The sequence below is a fragment of the Salvelinus namaycush genome, chromosome 22 (genome assembly GCF_016432855.1).
Source record: "Salvelinus namaycush isolate Seneca chromosome 22, SaNama_1.0, whole genome shotgun sequence".
Lineage (NCBI taxonomy): Eukaryota > Metazoa > Chordata > Actinopteri > Salmoniformes > Salmonidae > Salvelinus > Salvelinus namaycush.
This window is the reverse complement of record NC_052328.1, coordinates 12,369,662-12,385,962: the sequence shown is the minus strand read 5'-3', so window position 1 is coordinate 12,385,962 and position 16,301 is coordinate 12,369,662. Positions and strand designations below refer to the sequence as shown.

Genomic DNA, 16,301 nt, shown 5'->3' with positions numbered 1-16,301 from the left:
TGCTGTATTGTACTGCACTGTACTCTACTGTGCTCTGCTGTATTGTACTGCACTGTACTCTACTGTGCTCTGCTGTATTGTACTGCACTGTACTCTACTGTGCTATGCTGTATTGTACTGCACTGTACTCTACTGTGCTCTGCTGTATTGTACTGCACTGTACTCTACTGTGCTCTGCTGTATTGTACTGCACTGTACTCTACTGTGCTCTGCTGTGCTGTAATGTCCAAAGTTGTAAAAACATGAGAATGACATTCATTTCCATAATTATACATTTCTGTGTAGTACAATCAGGGACCCATGATGTAATTCTGTTGCCATAATTCCACTACCAGGTGTAAATCCACTTCACTTACTGTAGTTCAATAACCAAAATAGATGTTTTCAAACTCAAGATGCCATGTCATAGCTGAATAGCTGACCTCCAATTCTTTCCGCAGACATCTGTGAATCTTAATTCAGAGCAGATATTTAACAGTTTTGGGGAAATATGGTCGCATAAAAACCTGAGGGAGATTTTACCATATTTCTCTTACACAGTTTGCGTCTTGTAGTGGCAGAATTTGGGGTGAGCTGTTTTCACTTCTCAAGGGATATGTTCTGTTTTGGACTGTGATGTTATTGTAATGCTCGTTGTTGGAAGGATTGGACCAAGGTGCAGCGTGGAAGGCGTTCATCATGTTTATTAATGTGAACCAGCAACAAAACAATAAAGAGTAACAAAACGAACGTGCAGCTTTGTAGTGCAAAAAGGCTACAATACAAAAACAAGATCCCACAACAAACAGGTGGGAAAAGGCTGCCTAAGTATGATCCCCAATCAGAGACAACGATAGACAGCTGCCTCTGATTGGGAACCATACCAGGCCAACCTAGAAACGAAAAACTAGAATGCCCACCCTAGTCACACCCTGACCTAACCAACTAGAGAAATAAAAGGATTTCTAAGGTCAGGGTTGTGACAGTTATGCCTTTCATAGACTCCTGGTATGTCTGCACCCTAACACAAGGCCATTTTGTTCCTGAACTGTTGCTTGTATAAAATAACAATATGATTGTATTATCACCTCCCACTATATAAGGGACATGTTACCATTTACTCTTGGAGTTCTTCCCTGTGAAGCCAGAGATAATGTAGGTCTCCCTCACAGCTGCTTGATTAAAGAGTGTTCTACTATACAATTAAATCATCTTTGTATCAAGTTTTTATGTTGTTAAAAGTAGTCCTTGTTTGGCGTACATTTTAAATTGAAAAAAAAACTGAGTCAAAGTGTAAATCTGTAACCGTGGAATTGCCCATACACGTTTCTCTCACATTGCTCTGTTTGACTACCAGTTGTGTCCAGTCCAGCCTAGTCAAGCCCAGCCTTGGAACATTTGAGGGGTGCCAGATGGGAAATACAGTTACAGTTTCAGAACAACAGCTACACTGTGTCTATCCGTCTCAGCTGCATGCATCTCATCCACCCTCTCTTTCACAGTCCACGACGTAGGGGAAAGGATCTTAACGGAAGGACGATTCTGCCATTCTTATCAGAATTCCCAAGTAACTAAATAGAGGTGACTGCACCATTGTCAGTAATGTATCTTTCTCTGTGTTCCACAGGGGCTGGAGGGGGCAGGGACAGGGGCCATGGCAGAGGCAGAGGAGGCCCTGGGACAGGAGGACTGGAAGGAGAAGTGTTTCGTCCTGGAAGCCCTGCTCATCAAGTTCCGGGTGAAGATCATCAAGATCCGAGAGCTAACGGCAGACAAGGTTGCTCCTAAGTAACAAGTTGTATCAAATTCTAACAAATCTAACCTGGACGTTGTTAAATGATCCCAAGTAGCCTTACATCCCAGGCTCTCCTATAGGAAGCAAACTAAAGCAATCGCACCAGCAGTAACGCATCTGCTAAAGAAGAAGACCGTAACACTCTCAAACCCCCCCCAAAACAGTCACAGAAATATCATCCATTACCATTCCAAGCAGCCAGTCCTTCATCCTTTCTCATTAGCACTCTTAACTGGCCGTTTCACAGCTTATCTCATGCTGACTGAGCAAAATATTCCATCTCAACCACTTCCCCTCATTTGGAGCTGTTATTAACTGCTACTGCTACAGAACAAGGAAGTGGTGTTATCCATGGGTTTCCTCCCACGTTGGAGAGGCACATCCTCTTGCCCGAGGATCTCTGTTTGGAGCCTGTCACTAAATGAACTGCCATCTCTATTACAGTCAGTCAGACTTTGAAGCGTCTGTTGAGTATCTGCTGTGGGGAAAGGGGAGAGCTGTTCTTTCCTAGGCTCTCTCTCTCTCGTACACAAACACGCTCTCTCCATCTCTCTCTCTTTGTGTTGAAATGCAGAATCTTCTTAAACACCAATCCATGTATGGTGTGGAATAGTGTTTTACTATCTAGGTTATGGAGTGGTGGGGTGTGGTTTATGTGTGCTTGTGTGTGTGCAGTAATGTAGAACTGTGAGAAAGGTAGAGGGAGAGAGAGCAAGAATGAGGTAGGATGACGAAGACTTGGTTATGTGGCAGGCGGCAAGGCTGTGTGTGTGTGTGTGTGTGTGTGTGTGTGTGTGTGTGTGTGTGTGTGTCATTCCAGGAAGCCATGACACCCACCATCTCAGAATGTTCTGAAATTGTTTCTATAGTTAGAAACAGATAAGATTAGCATTCCTGAGACATTATTTTGTTGAAATATAATTTCATATGTGAGAAATTAAGCCAATTGGTTGGAGCCAAATTGGCCATTTTTAATTCATAGGATTCATATAATGTTCAATAAATATTGTACTAACATCTGATTTGGACCAAACTTTTTCTTACAATGAGTAAGACATGAGGAATTCAAAGAAGTTGTGAAAAGCCACCCACGGACCCCCCCCCCCACGCCAATCCCAAACCAAGAACAACAAGACAGTATCAGTTCTCTATGTCTGACTAGTAGTATGGAGTTGTGGCTCGGGAATATTGTTTGTTCATCTTATGTAATGTAGTGATTTTGGTGATGTTTTTTTCCCCACCTGTTCAGAGAAATTTGCCATTGAAATTGTTAGGTTTATGTCCCATTCTACATGCTGATATTACCAGGTTCTGACCACTAGATGGTGATGTTCCTGCTATTATGTGGTGATTTTCTTTTAAGAACCCCCCCTCAACATTAAAGGGATAGTGTACCCTAATTGGTTTCCTTCAAATGCTAACTTTTTAGCCTTTATCTAAGCTAATTGTGTTTGTCACATGCTTCATAAACAACAGACGGTAACAGTGAAATGCTTACTTACTGGTCCTTTTCCAAAAATGCAGAGTTAAAGATATATATACATTACCGTTCAAAAGCTTGGGGTCACTTAGAAATGTCCTTGTTTTTGAAAGAAAAGCACATTTTTTGTCCATTCAAATAACATAAAATTGATCCGAAATACAGTGTAAACATTGTTAATGTTGTAAATGACTATTGTAGCTGGAAACAGCAGATTAAAAAAAAAATAATAATAATAAAAAATGGAATATCTACATAGGCTTACAGAGGCCCATTATCAGCAACCATCACTCCTGTGTTCCAATGCAATGGCACGTTGTGTTAGCTAATCCAGGTTTAGCATTTTAAAAGGCTAATTGATCATTAGAAAACCCTTTTGCAATTATGTTAGCACAGCTGAAAACTGTTCTGATTAAAGAAGCAATAAAACTGTCCTTCTTTAGACTAGTTGAGTATCTGGAGCATCAGCATTTGTGGGTTCGATTACAGGCTCAAAATGGCCAGAAACAAATAACTTTCTTCTGAAACTCGTCAGTCTATTCTTGTTCTGAGAAATTAAGGCTATTCCATGTGAGAAATTGCCAAGAAACTGAAGATCTCATACAACGCTGTGTGCTACTCCCTTCACAGAACAGCGCAAACTGTCTCTAACCAGAATAAAAAGACGAGTTGGAGGCCCCGGTGCACAACTGAGCAAGAGGACAAGTACATTAGAGGTTCTAGTTTGAGAAACAGACGCCTCACATGTCCTCAACAACTCAGCTTCATTAAGTAGTATCCGCAAAACACCAGTCTCAACGTCAACAGTGAAGAGGCGACTCTGGGATGCTGGCCTTCTAGGCAGAGTTGCAAAGAAAAAGCCGTATCTCTGTCCAGGTTCTGTGTTCCTTTGCCCATCTTAATCTTTTCTTTTTATTGGCCAGTCTGAGATATGGCTTTTTCTTTGCAGCTCTGCCTAGGACATAAACCTATCAACTTCAATGAGTAATTTCTCTGAAAACAGCAGGGAAAAAAACATGACCAAATTCACTGAGAATACTTTACAGAGGATAAGGAAACAATACTCTGAGCTGCATCTCCATACTACTTGTCAGACAGAGAACTGATACTGTATACTTGTTGTTGGTGGGGGATATGCGTGGGGGGGTCTGTGTTTTTTGTTGTTGACCATTCCTTTGGATTCCTCATGTCTAACTCATTGTTAGAAAAATGTTAGGAACATTAGGAACACCTGAATCCAGGTGAAAGCTATGATCCCTTATTGATGTTACTTGTTGAATCCACTTCAATCAGTGTAGAGCAGGGTTGCCCAAACCTCTTCCTGGAGATCTGTCTTGTGGGTTTTCAGTCAACCCTCTTCCTGGGGATCTACTGTCCTGTGTGTTTTCAGTCCAACCCTCTTCTTGGAGATCTACTGTCCTGTGGGGTTTCAGTCCAACCCTCTTCCTGGAGATCTACTGTCCTGTGGGGTTTCAGTCTAACCCTCTCCCTGGAGATCTACTGTCCTGTGGGTTTTCAGTCCAACCCTCTTCCTGGAGATCTACTGTCCTATGGGTTTTCAGTCCAACCCTCTTCTTGGAGATCGACTGTCCTGTGGGGTTTCAGTCCAACCCTCTTCCTGGAGATCTACTGTCCTGTGGGGTTTCATTCCAACCCTCTTCCTGGAGATCTACTGTCCTGTGGGGTTTCCATTCCAACCCTCTTCTTGGAGATCTACTGTCCTGTGGGGTTTCCATTCCAACCCTCTTCTTGGAGATCTACTGTCCTGTGGGTTTTCAGTCCAAACCTCTTCCTGGAGATTTACTGTCCTGTGGGGTTTCAGTCCAACCCTCTTCCTGGAGATCTACCGTCCTGTGGGTTTTCAGTCCAACCCTAATTTAGCACACCTGATTCTACCTAAATAGCTACTCAACAAGACCATAACTAGCTGAATCAAATATGCTAAATTAGGGTTGAACTGAAAACCTACAGGACATTAGATCTCCAGGAAGAGGGTTGGGCAGCCCTGGTGTAGATGAAGGGGAGGAGACGGGTTGAAGAAGGAATTTTAAATCTTGAGACAATTGAGACATGGGTTGTGTATGTGTGCCATTCAGAGGGTAATTTTTTTACGTTACAGCCTTATTCTACAATTTATTAAATACTTTTTCCCCCCTTATCAATCTACACACAATACCCCATAATGACAAAGCAAATACAGGTTTTTATTTTTTGGGGCATATTTATAAAAAATAAAAAACTGATATCACACTTTGTTGAAGCACCTTTAGCAACGATTACAGCCTCAAGTCTTCTTGGGTATGACACTACAAGCTTGGCACACCTGTATTTGGGGCGTTTCTCCCATTCTTCTCTGCAGATCCTCTCAAGCTCTGTCAGGTTGGATGGGGAGCGTCGCTGCACAGCTATTTTCAGGTCTCTCCAGATATGTTAGACCGGGTTCAAGTCCGGGTTCTGGTTGGGCCACTCAAGGACATTGAGACTTGTCCCAAAGCCACTCCTGCACGGTCTTGGCTGTGTGCTTAGGGTTGTTGTCCTGTTGGAAGGTGAACCTTCGCCCCAGTCTGAGGTCCTGAGCACTATGGAGCCGGTTTTCATCAAGGGTCTCTCTGTACTTTGCTCCGTTCATCTTTCCCTCGATCCTGACTGGTCTCCCAGTCCCTGCCGCTGAAAAACAGCCCTGCAGCATGATGCTGTCATCACCATGCTTCACCGTAGGGATGGTGCCAGGTTTCCTCCTGACGCTTGAAATTCAGGCCTCAGTTTGTCCGGGCGGCCAGCTCTAGGAAGAGTCTTGGTGGTTCCAAACCTCTTCCATTTAAGAATGATGGAGGCCACTGTGCTCTTGGGGACCTTCAATGCTGCAGAAATGTTTTGGTACCCTTCCCCAGATCTGTGCCTCGACACAATCCTGTCTCGGATCCCTAAGGACAATTCCTTCGACCTCATGGCTTGGTTTTTGCTCTGACACTCAACTGTGGGACCTTATATAGACAGATGTGTGCTTTTCCAAATCATGTCCAATCAATTTAATTTATCACAGGTGGACTCCAATCAGGTTGGAGAAACATCTCAAGGATGACAAATGGATGGAAACAGGATGCACCTGAGCTCAATTTCGAGTCTCATAGCAAAGGGTCTAAATACTTATGTAAATAAGGAATCTGTTTTTTTTATTTGAAAAAAATTCAAAAACTTGTTTTCGCTTTGTCATTATGGGGTATTGTGTGTAGATTGATGAGGAAAACATTTAATTTAATCAATTTTAGAATAAGGCTGTAACGTAGCAAAATGTGGGAAAAGGGAAAGGATCTGAATACTTTCCGAATGCACTGTAAGTGCCTTTCGAACGAGGAATGGTAGTAGGTGCCAGGCCCACTGGTTTGAGTGTGGGTTTTTCATGCTCAACAGTTTCCCGTGTGTATCAAGAATGGTCCACCACCCAAAGGACTTCCAGCCAACTTGACACAACTGTGGGAAGCATTGGAGTCAACATGGGCCAGCATCTCGGTGGAACGCTTTTGACACCTTGTAGAGTCCACGACTGGCGAATTTCAACTAATATTTCAACAAAATAATGTTGAAGGAATGCTAGCTAATCTTATCTGTTTCTAAGAACAGAAACTATTTCAGAACAATCTGAGAAGGTTGGTGTCAATTCTCTTTCTTGTGCTTTTGAGGTGGAACGACCCAGAGAGAGAGAGATATCGAGTGAGCGAAAGAGAGAGAGGGCCCAAGCCATGGTCTGGTCTGGCCTGCATGGTGGGGTGGGCCTGCTTGGCCCCTGTAGTTTGCTGGCCTAGTTCTGAGGCCTGAGGTCTCCAGGGAGGCCTGATTAGAGGTTAATGTAAACAGCAGCCTGACCACAGGGCTCCATCACGCAATGCATTCTGGGATGCCACTGACTTTGTTGAATTACAGTTACCGCTCAGTTGTTGAGCCAAACAATCTTTGGGAAAATGCTTGTGCTTTTGTTTAGGCCTATGGTATATTGAAGTTGATCGGGGGCATTTTGAAGAATTTAACTATTTGAAAGAAGGATACCTTTCCCATATTTCATCATTAACCATGTAATATACAGTGGCTTGCGAAAGTATTCACCCCCCTTGGCATTTTTCCTATTTTGTTGCCTTACAACCTGGAATTAAAATTAAGGGGGGTTTGGATCATTTGATTTACACAACATGCCTACCACTTTGAAGATGCAACATTTTTTTTTAATGAAACAAACAAGAAGAAGAAAAAGAAAGAAAATGTGAATGTTCATAACTATTCACCCCCCAAAGTCAATACTTTGTAGAGCCACCTTTTGCAGCAATTACAGCTGCAAGTCTCTTGGGGTATGTCTCTATAAGCTTGGCACATCTAGCCACTGGGATTTTTGCCCATTCTTCAAGGCAAAACTGCTCCAGTTCCTTCAAGTTGGATGCGTCCTGGTGATGTACAGCAATTTTAAGTGATACCACAGATTCTCAATTGGATTGAGGTCTGGGCTTTGACTAGGCCATTCCAAGACATTTACATGTTTCCCCTTAAACCACTTGAGTGTTGCTTTAGCAGTATACTTAGGGTCATAGTCCTGCTGGAAGGTGAACCTCCGTCCCAGTCTCAAATCTCTGGAAGACGGAAACAGGTTTCCCTCAAGAATTTCCCTGTATTTAGCGCCATCGATCATTCCTTCAATTCTGACCAGTTTCCCAATCCCTGCCGATGAAAAACATCCCCACAGCATGATGCTGCCACCACCATGCTTCACTTTGGGCATGGTTTTCTCAGGGTGATGAGAGGTGTTGGGTTTGTGCCAGACATAGTGTTTTCCTTGATTGCCAAAAGCTCAATTTTAGTCTCATCTGATCAGAGTACCTTCTTCCATATGTTTGGGGAGTCTCCCACATGCCTTTTGGCGAACACCAAACGTGTTTGCTTATTTTTTTCTTTAAGCAATGGCTTTTTTTGTGGACACTCTTCCGTAAAGCCCTGCTCTGTGGAGTGTACGGCTTCAAGTGGTCTTATGGACAGATACTCCAATCTCTGCTGTAGATCTTTGCAGCGCCTTCAGGGTTATCTTTGGTATCTTTGTTGCCTCTCTGATTAATGCCCTCCTTGCCTGGTCCATGAGTTTTCGTGGGTGACCGTCTCTTGGCAGGTTTGTTGTGGTGCCATATTCTTTCGATTTTTTTATAATGGTTTTAATGGTGCTCCGTGGGATTTTCAAAGTTTCTGATACTTTTTTATAACCCAACCCTGATCTGTACTTCTCCACAACTTTGTCCCTGACCTATATGGAGAGCTCCTTGGTCTTCATGGTGCCGCTTGCTTGGTGGTGCCCCTTGCTTAGTGGTGTTGCAGACTCTGGGGCCTTCCAGAACAGGTGTATATATACTGAGATCATGTGACAGATCATATGACACTGAGATTGCACACAGGTGGACTTCATTTAACTAATTATGTGACTTCTGAAGGTAATTGGTTGCACCAGATCTTATTTAGGGTCTTCATAGCACCACTTTTCCGTTATTTTATGAAAAAAATAATAATAATAATTTCACTTCACCAATTTGGATTATTTTGTGTATGTCCATTACATGAAATCCAAATAAAAATCCATTTAAATTACAGGTTGTTAATGCAACAAAATAGGAAAAACGCCAAAGGGGAGGAATACTTTTGTAAGGCACTGTATATGTAATGTAGGCCTCATAACAGTGTAACTCCCCTTCTAAATTAAGAATTTGTTTTTAACTGACTTGCCTAGTTAAATAAAGGTTAAATAAAAATCTCAAATGAAAACACCAGAAACGTACGCCAGGGTTCAGGGGTAGGGTTGAATATCGGATAACGGGTTAACGAGATATACCAATATTTCCCGCCCAAACCCACTCCCTTTTCCCGGGATAAATAATTGCAAGAAACTGGTAAATTACAATAAATTATTTATATGAACAGCATGATGTGAAATAGAACTGTTAAATTATATAAGATGTCTAAATCTGGCTCCTCTACGGCCATCTCTCTGCATGATCAATCATCAACTCTCAGGGTGGGAACAGACAGCGCATCTCAGGAGGAGCGCGGTTCAGAATGCATGTTTCATCTCATCATGGTCACTTTTTTTTCTTGTGACAGGTAGGCCTATATTTGCTGCAGCATAGCCTATGATACCGTAATATAATGACTGAATGCGCGTCTAATTTACACATCTCCATCTGGTTTTCGGGAGCCACCTTATTTTTTTATTGTACATTTATTTATTTCACTCGAATATAGTTGCTTTAAATCTGTGCATACGGTATTTGGTATTTTATTAGGGGGTCCACACAAAACATGAAACATGACATAATACAGAACATTAATAGACAAGAACAGCTCAAGGACAGAACTATGTAGATTTACGGGAGCACGCTCTCGCAGTCTTTCTCTCTCTCCAACAATTCCATTCAAATTGCATCCAAAATAGATCATCCTTTTCATATAGATGTCCTAGCCTACCTCTTTCAGGTAATTAATTCAATGCGGTATTAGCCATATATCTAATGAATAATGGGCTATGCATAGGTGAATAGCCTCTGTCTCTTGTGCAGTACACCGCTGGACTTAAAAAATGCTCCTTAGCTCTTAGTCCCACGAAAAACTAGACGAGAATAGCTTGCTGGAATTTGTTCGTGTGCATTTCTTATAGCCTACTAAAAGGCTATTAGAAAAAGGATGCAAGCTCTTGTTTTCAGCAGCTAGTGGAACTCATAGGGAGAAGAGCGAATGCGTGATGGCTGTGTCCGTTATTTATTTAGACCCGTCACCCAGAACCATTCAATCTTCGTGAAGAGAAGTGAAAGCCGCCTGCATCTTGTTCTAGTCCTTAATTATTCAAGCATGTCATTACAACGATGAAGATGAGGACCACGAAACGTATTTCATTTAACTGTTTAAAGCGAGGAAGGAATGAAGCAACAATAGAGAGAGAAGGAAGTAGTCTAATACGCATTTACCACAATAGGGGAAATATTATGAAAGGTGCCCTAGATATGCGCCAGCCTACTAATTATACAAATGGGCCCTGTTATATTTCCAAATGAAATCAAATTTTCTAGCCTATAATTGTATCTTTGTAGGCTGCATGTCCTGCACCATCTTTGCATGTTCTCTCCCAGCTTGATGGTTTGGACAAGGTAGTAATTTCAGTCATATAATACAGTATAATACAGTACAGCAATACAGTCCACCTTAATAAAGATTAGCCTACTGGAGCTTGTGTCATTTATTTACCCAAGAGAGCATAGCTACATCTATGGGCTTTTATGTTTTTCTGTTGTAACTTGTGTGTGAAGTGTGGTAGCCTATATATTATAGGCAATGTAGGCCTATTGGATAATGGCACAATCATTTGGGCTTTTTTGGGCTTGGGCTCATAAAATGTCTTTAATGTAGGGCTAATAAAAAGTATTTAATGTATGGCTCGTCAGGATCAGGTAGCATCAGGCTTGAATTTTCAAGCCGATAAAAGCTCAAATCAAAACCCAGATATATGTATATGCTTTAGAATGACACTTCTGGTGTTGGCAGGAAATACCGGGTTACCCGGGGGGAGAAGTGATTTATTCTTGGGATGGAACATTTGTAAATTATCAGGGAAATATTCAATCAGCCCTAGTCAGGGCTGACGGGTCACTCTCACTAGTAGAGTCTGACCTCATTATCCTCCTTCCCTCCCTCTGTGGTCCGGCCCTGAGTGGAGTCAGCCTGGTTTTCCTCCTGTGACCTTTGACCTCAGTCCTACTGGATTTCCTACTGCGGCGAGATGAGCTCATCAAGTGAAAATGCCCATGCAGTCATCCCAGTGTGTTTTTGTTCCTCTGTACTGGGCTCGCGGTGCCTGTTGTTTTAAACCATGCATCAGTGTGTGGGGGTGCACGTATACCTCCAAGAATCTCATTCATCTCCCACTTTCTCATCTGTTTGGTGAATTGCAGGCACCTAAAGTGTGTGTGTGTGTGTGTGTGTGTGTGTGTGTGTGTGTGTGTGTGTGTGTGTGTGTGTGTGTGTGTGTGTGTGTGTGTGGATTTCCATTTTTATATTTAGCAGACACTCTTATTGAGAGCGACTTACAGGAACAATTAGGGTTAAGTGCCTTGCTCAAGGGCACATCGACAGATTTTTCCCCTTGTCGGCTCGGAGACTCTGTCCTGCGACCTTTCGGTTACTGTCTCTAACCGCTAGGCAACCTGCCACCAGTTTGTGTGGGGGTGTGCGAGCTAGTTTGCTGAGTGGGCAGTGGGTGGGTGCAGTATTAATGTGGCCCAGGTTGAAGGTGTGTTTCTTTTTGTGGTACGGTGCTCTACAGTTGTGTTAGCGAGACGTGAGTAGAGTGGAGCTTTTCTCTCGTTAATCGAGGACTTGAGATCCGGAGTGGTGTGCTGGCAAGGTGGAACGAGATGACGCATCACGATAAAGAAAGACCACCAAACATACTGATGTCATCACCGATACCAGAAAGCTCTGAGTGTCTCACTAAGGGAATAGAGAGAAGGTACAAATTAGTAGGAAAACCTGGGACGTTGGTCAAGTAGGAGAGAGTTAAGGTAAAGAAAGAGGGAACGGAGAGACTGAGTAGAAATAAACGCTCTTGTAATCATTTGGGGGCCCAGGGGAGGAAATTCCTGGGTTTGTAAACAGAGAGCGTGTTGCACAGGAAGTGACCGAGGCAGAGAGAGAGAGACAGTCTACACTTCTCCATGTTTGGAACGATGGAGGGATGTGGGTCACAACTAGTTCTTCTCTCTCTCGCGCTCTCGCTCTCGCTCTGCAGTCTTTTTTTTCTCTCCCTCCTTCACCCTCCCACACTTACATTTTCTTCTCACTCTATTTTGACTTAACTTTCCCTCACTCTCTCCCTTTCTTCTCTCACTCTCTGTAATGCTCTCCTTTCGCCCACACCTTGCCTGTGGTATTTTGGGGAGGTAGTGGAGGGCTAGGTGGGGCGTTGGTTCTGGCTCCTGAACTAGCCAGCTGGAACAGTGGTCCACACAGCTCATACTGGAGACAAAGAGACCATGTGTGTTTTATTTTCCCATGATGCTGCTTTACACCCTCTCTCCCTACCCCCTTCAGTCTCCCTACCCCCTTCAGTCTCCCTACCCCCTTCAGTCTCCCTACCCCCTTCAGTCTCCCTACCCCCTTCAGTCTCCCTACCCCTTCAGTCTCCCTACCCCTTCAGTCTCCCTACCCCTTCAGTCTCCCTACCCCCTTCAGTCTCCCTACCCCCTTCAGTCTCCCTACCCCCTTCAGTCTCTCTCTCCCTACCCCCTTCAGTCTCCCTACCCCTTCAGTCTCCCTACCCCCTTCAGTCTCCCTCTCTCCCTACCCCCTTCAGTCTGCCTACCCCCTTTAGTCTCCCTACCCCCTTCAGTCTCCCTACCCCCTTCAGTCTCCCTACCCCCTTCAGTCTCCCTACCCCCTTGTCTCCCTACCCCCTTGTCTCCCTACCCCCTTCAGTCTCTCTCTCTCCCTACCCCCTTCCGTCTCCCTACCCCCTTCAGTCTCCCTACCCCCTCAGTCTCCCTACCCCTTCAGTCTCCCTACCCCCTTCAGTCTCCCTACCCCCTTCAGTCTCCCTACCCCCTTCAATCTCCTTACCCCCTTCAGTCTCCTTACCCCCTTCAGTCTCCCTACCTCCTTCAGTCTCCCTACCCCCTTCAGTCTCCATACCCCCTTCAGTCTCCCTACCCCTTTCAGTCTCCCTACCCCCTTCAGTCTCCCTACCCCCTTCAGTCTCCCTACCCCCTTCAGTCTCCCTACCCACTTCAGTCTCCCTACCCCTTCAGTCTCCCTACCCCCTTCAGTCTCCCTACCCCCTTCAGTCTCCCTACCCCCTTCAGTCTCCCTACCCCCTTCAGTCTCCCTACCCCCTTCAGTCTCCCTACCCCCTTCAGTCTCCCTACCCCTTCAGTCTCCCTACCCCCTTCAGTCTCCCTACCCCCTTCAGTCTCCCTACCCCCTTCAGTCTCCCTACCCCCTTCAATCTCCTTACCCCCTTCAGTCTCCTTACCCCCTTCAGTCTCCCTACCCCCTTCAGTCTCCTTACCCCCTTCAGTCTCCCTACCCATTCAGTCTCCCTACCCATTCAGTCTCCCTACCCCCTTCCGTCTCCCTACCCCCTTCAGTCTCCCTACCCCCTTCAGTCTCTCTCTCTCCCTACCCCCTTCAGTCTCCCTACCCCCTTCAGTCTCTCTCTCCCTACCCCCTTCCGTCTCCCTACCCCCTCCAGTCTCCCTACTCCCTTCAGTCTCCCTACCCCCCTCAGTCTCTCTCTCTCCCTACCTCTGTCCCCTCAGTCTCTCTCTCTCCCTACCTCTGTCCCCTCAGTCTCTCTCTCTCTCTCCCTACCTCTGTCCCCTCAGTCTCTCTCTCTCTCTCCCTACCCCCTTCAGTCTCCCTACCCCCTTCAGTCTCCCTATCCCCTTCAGTCTCTCTCTCTCCCTACCCCCTTCAGTCTCTCTCTCTCCCTACCCCCTTCAGTCTCCCTCCCCCCTTCAGTCTCCCTCCCCCCCTCAGTCTCTCTCTCTCTCTCCCTACCTCTGTCCCCTCAGTCTCTCTCTCTCCCTACCCTCTTCAGTCTCCCTCCCCCCTTCAGTCTCCCTACCCCCTTCAGTCTCCCTACCCCCTTCAGTCTCTTTCTCTCCCTACCCCCTTCAGTCTCTCTTTCTCTCTCTCTCTCTCTCCGCTTCTCTCTCTCTCCGCTTCTCTCTCCCTCTCTCTCTCTCTCCGCATCTCTCTCTCTCTCCGCTTCTCTCTCTCTCTCCGCTTCTCTCTCCACTTCTCTCTCGCTCTCTCTCTCTCCCAGACTCTATTTTCCTTTCATACTCTCACTCTGTCTCCTATACTCAGTATCACTCTCTCTCACAGGCTAGGCCCTTTTTAATACTACTACGACTCTCTGATGTCGCCTTCTTACTGCACGAGTAAGTCCACTCACCACTAGAGTAGAACCCTGAGCAGTAGAGTCGACACAAAAAGGGAGGATGAAGTATTTGGGACCTGGACGTTCACAATGGCCTACTTTTATGGTCCAGATCCCCACACACACATGTTAAAAGACAGGAACCACATTTGGGGTGGAGAAATGTGCTCTGGTTTTAGCGTTCCCCCCACTTCCTGCCTTTCACTCCCAGATTGATTCCACATTTATGTGGGTGGTGGCCTCCTGTGGGGGTGTTGGGGTTAAATGTCACGTGGACCAATCATCTCTCTGACAAGGGCATGTCAATCACACTCAAGGCTGTGAAGTAAGTCGAGTGGACCACCATAGTTTACCTTACCGGTGGCCAGACTGTTGTACTTACAGTAGGATGGCAATAGCATCTGCAAACTCAGTGGCAAAAGAGTAGTCTGTTATTGTAAACATACACACACGCACATATAAACACACAAACAAACATGCACACGCACTAACACAAACACTCAGAGAGAAAAGCCAGTTGTATCTCTTTAGTAAGACTGTGCTGCCTCTCCACACCTCCTGCAGTGTTCACACAGACATATGCTTCCAATTTCAGAGCAGGCCCAGCCGCCACCAATCTCAAGATGGGATTCCGCCTACGTCTCTAACCTTGAGATATTTGCTCGGTTCTCCACCGGTTTCCTCCTCACGACAGACGTGTGTGTGTGTGTGTGTGTGTGTGTGTGTGTGTGTGTGTGTGTGTGTGTGTGTGTGTGTGTGTGTGTGTGTGTGTGTGTGTGTGTGTGTGTGCGCGCGCGTCTATGCATGTGTGTGCGTCTATGCGTGTGTGTGTGCTTGAATGCGTACGTGTGTGTGCGTGTGCATGCATACACTGTATGTGAGTGCGCGTGCATGTGAGCGCCGGCGTATGTATGAGCGTGTGTGTGCTTGAGTGTGTGTAGGTGTGCAAGTGTGTTTGTGTGAGCATATGATGTGTGTGTTTGTGCATGTGTGTAGGCGACTCAAAGGGGCTCTGTGTCTGCTGTAATCACTGAGATGTGTGAGGGCTACAGTTCTATCCCCTCAGCACAATTCTCCCTCTCACCAGTAGTCAAGTGTCTGCTGTGTGGAAGGACTCTATATCTGATGGAGCCACTGCACGGAAATCAGTTATTACCATTGCTTTACTGTAGTGTTTAGCTGCTATGATGTTGAGCTACTACGGAGTAAATATGTAGGCCTGGTGTATACAGAGGGAGGCTTTGTGAGCTGGCTGGGCTGTGGATGGAGGGTTGTGTGTGTGTGAGTTGGGAGGGTGTGTGGGGTGCTGGTTGGCTGGCCACAACGAGGCAGGCCCGGAATTCCAGGAATGGTAGGCAAACTGGAGTTTGGATCCAGTGAGGAGGTTGAAGGGTGGAGTGATGGAGAGATGTCAGGGGGTATGTGCATTGACATGGCTTCTGTTGAGACCTTTTTTTTGTGTTTCAAGTGTGTAGACATTGTGTGTTCATGTTATTTAGACGTTGTCATTATAGCTGTCTGACTGGAAGTTTATTTCAGGGACTTGGTAAGGGACCATAACACAGATTACCACAGTGTAAATTCCAGTAACAAAGTCCCATCAGAGCTGCTCAGGAAACGATGGACAGTGATGTATCCTTACACAAGTGTCTGTCTGTCTGTCTGTCTGTCTGTCTGTCTGTCTGTCTGTCTGTCTGTCTGTCTGTCTGTCTGTCTGTCTGTCTGTCTGTCTGTCTGTCTGTCTGTCTGTCTGTCTGTCTGTCTGTCTGTCTGTCTGTCTGTCTGTCTGTCTGTGTGTGTGTACAGCTGTACTCGCTATATGGCCCGGGCACATCAAATTTGGTGTCAATCAAATGAAAGCTAAGAATCCTTTTTTTTCTTTTTTTTAAGGCACATATAAATTGTTCAACCATGTTCCATCCTACAATAATCTGTAACAGAGTGACTGCAACTGAATTGACTACAATGGGGAGTCATAGTAGTCATAAGCCAAAGTTGGTTCACCTGCTACCAGTGTTGTAGGAGTCCGGTCTCCAGACCACATATTGAGGGTCTTGTGTGGGTGCCAGGCGTGGCAGCCCAACCAACCCACA

General features: G+C 45.3%; 1 protein-coding gene across 1 annotated transcript in view; it reads left to right on the top strand.

Annotated features, from left to right (window-relative positions):
* The first annotated feature begins 1,633 nt into the window (after positions 1–1,633).
* plekhh2 (pleckstrin homology domain containing, family H (with MyTH4 domain) member 2) overlaps positions 1,634–16,301 on the top strand; it is a 63,203-nt gene continuing 48,535 nt past the window's right edge. The window contains exon 1 of the mRNA XM_038960398.1: positions 1,634–1,756. Within this exon, the coding sequence (XP_038816326.1) occupies positions 1,634–1,756 (123 nt within the window). The remainder of the gene's footprint in view (positions 1,757–16,301) is intronic.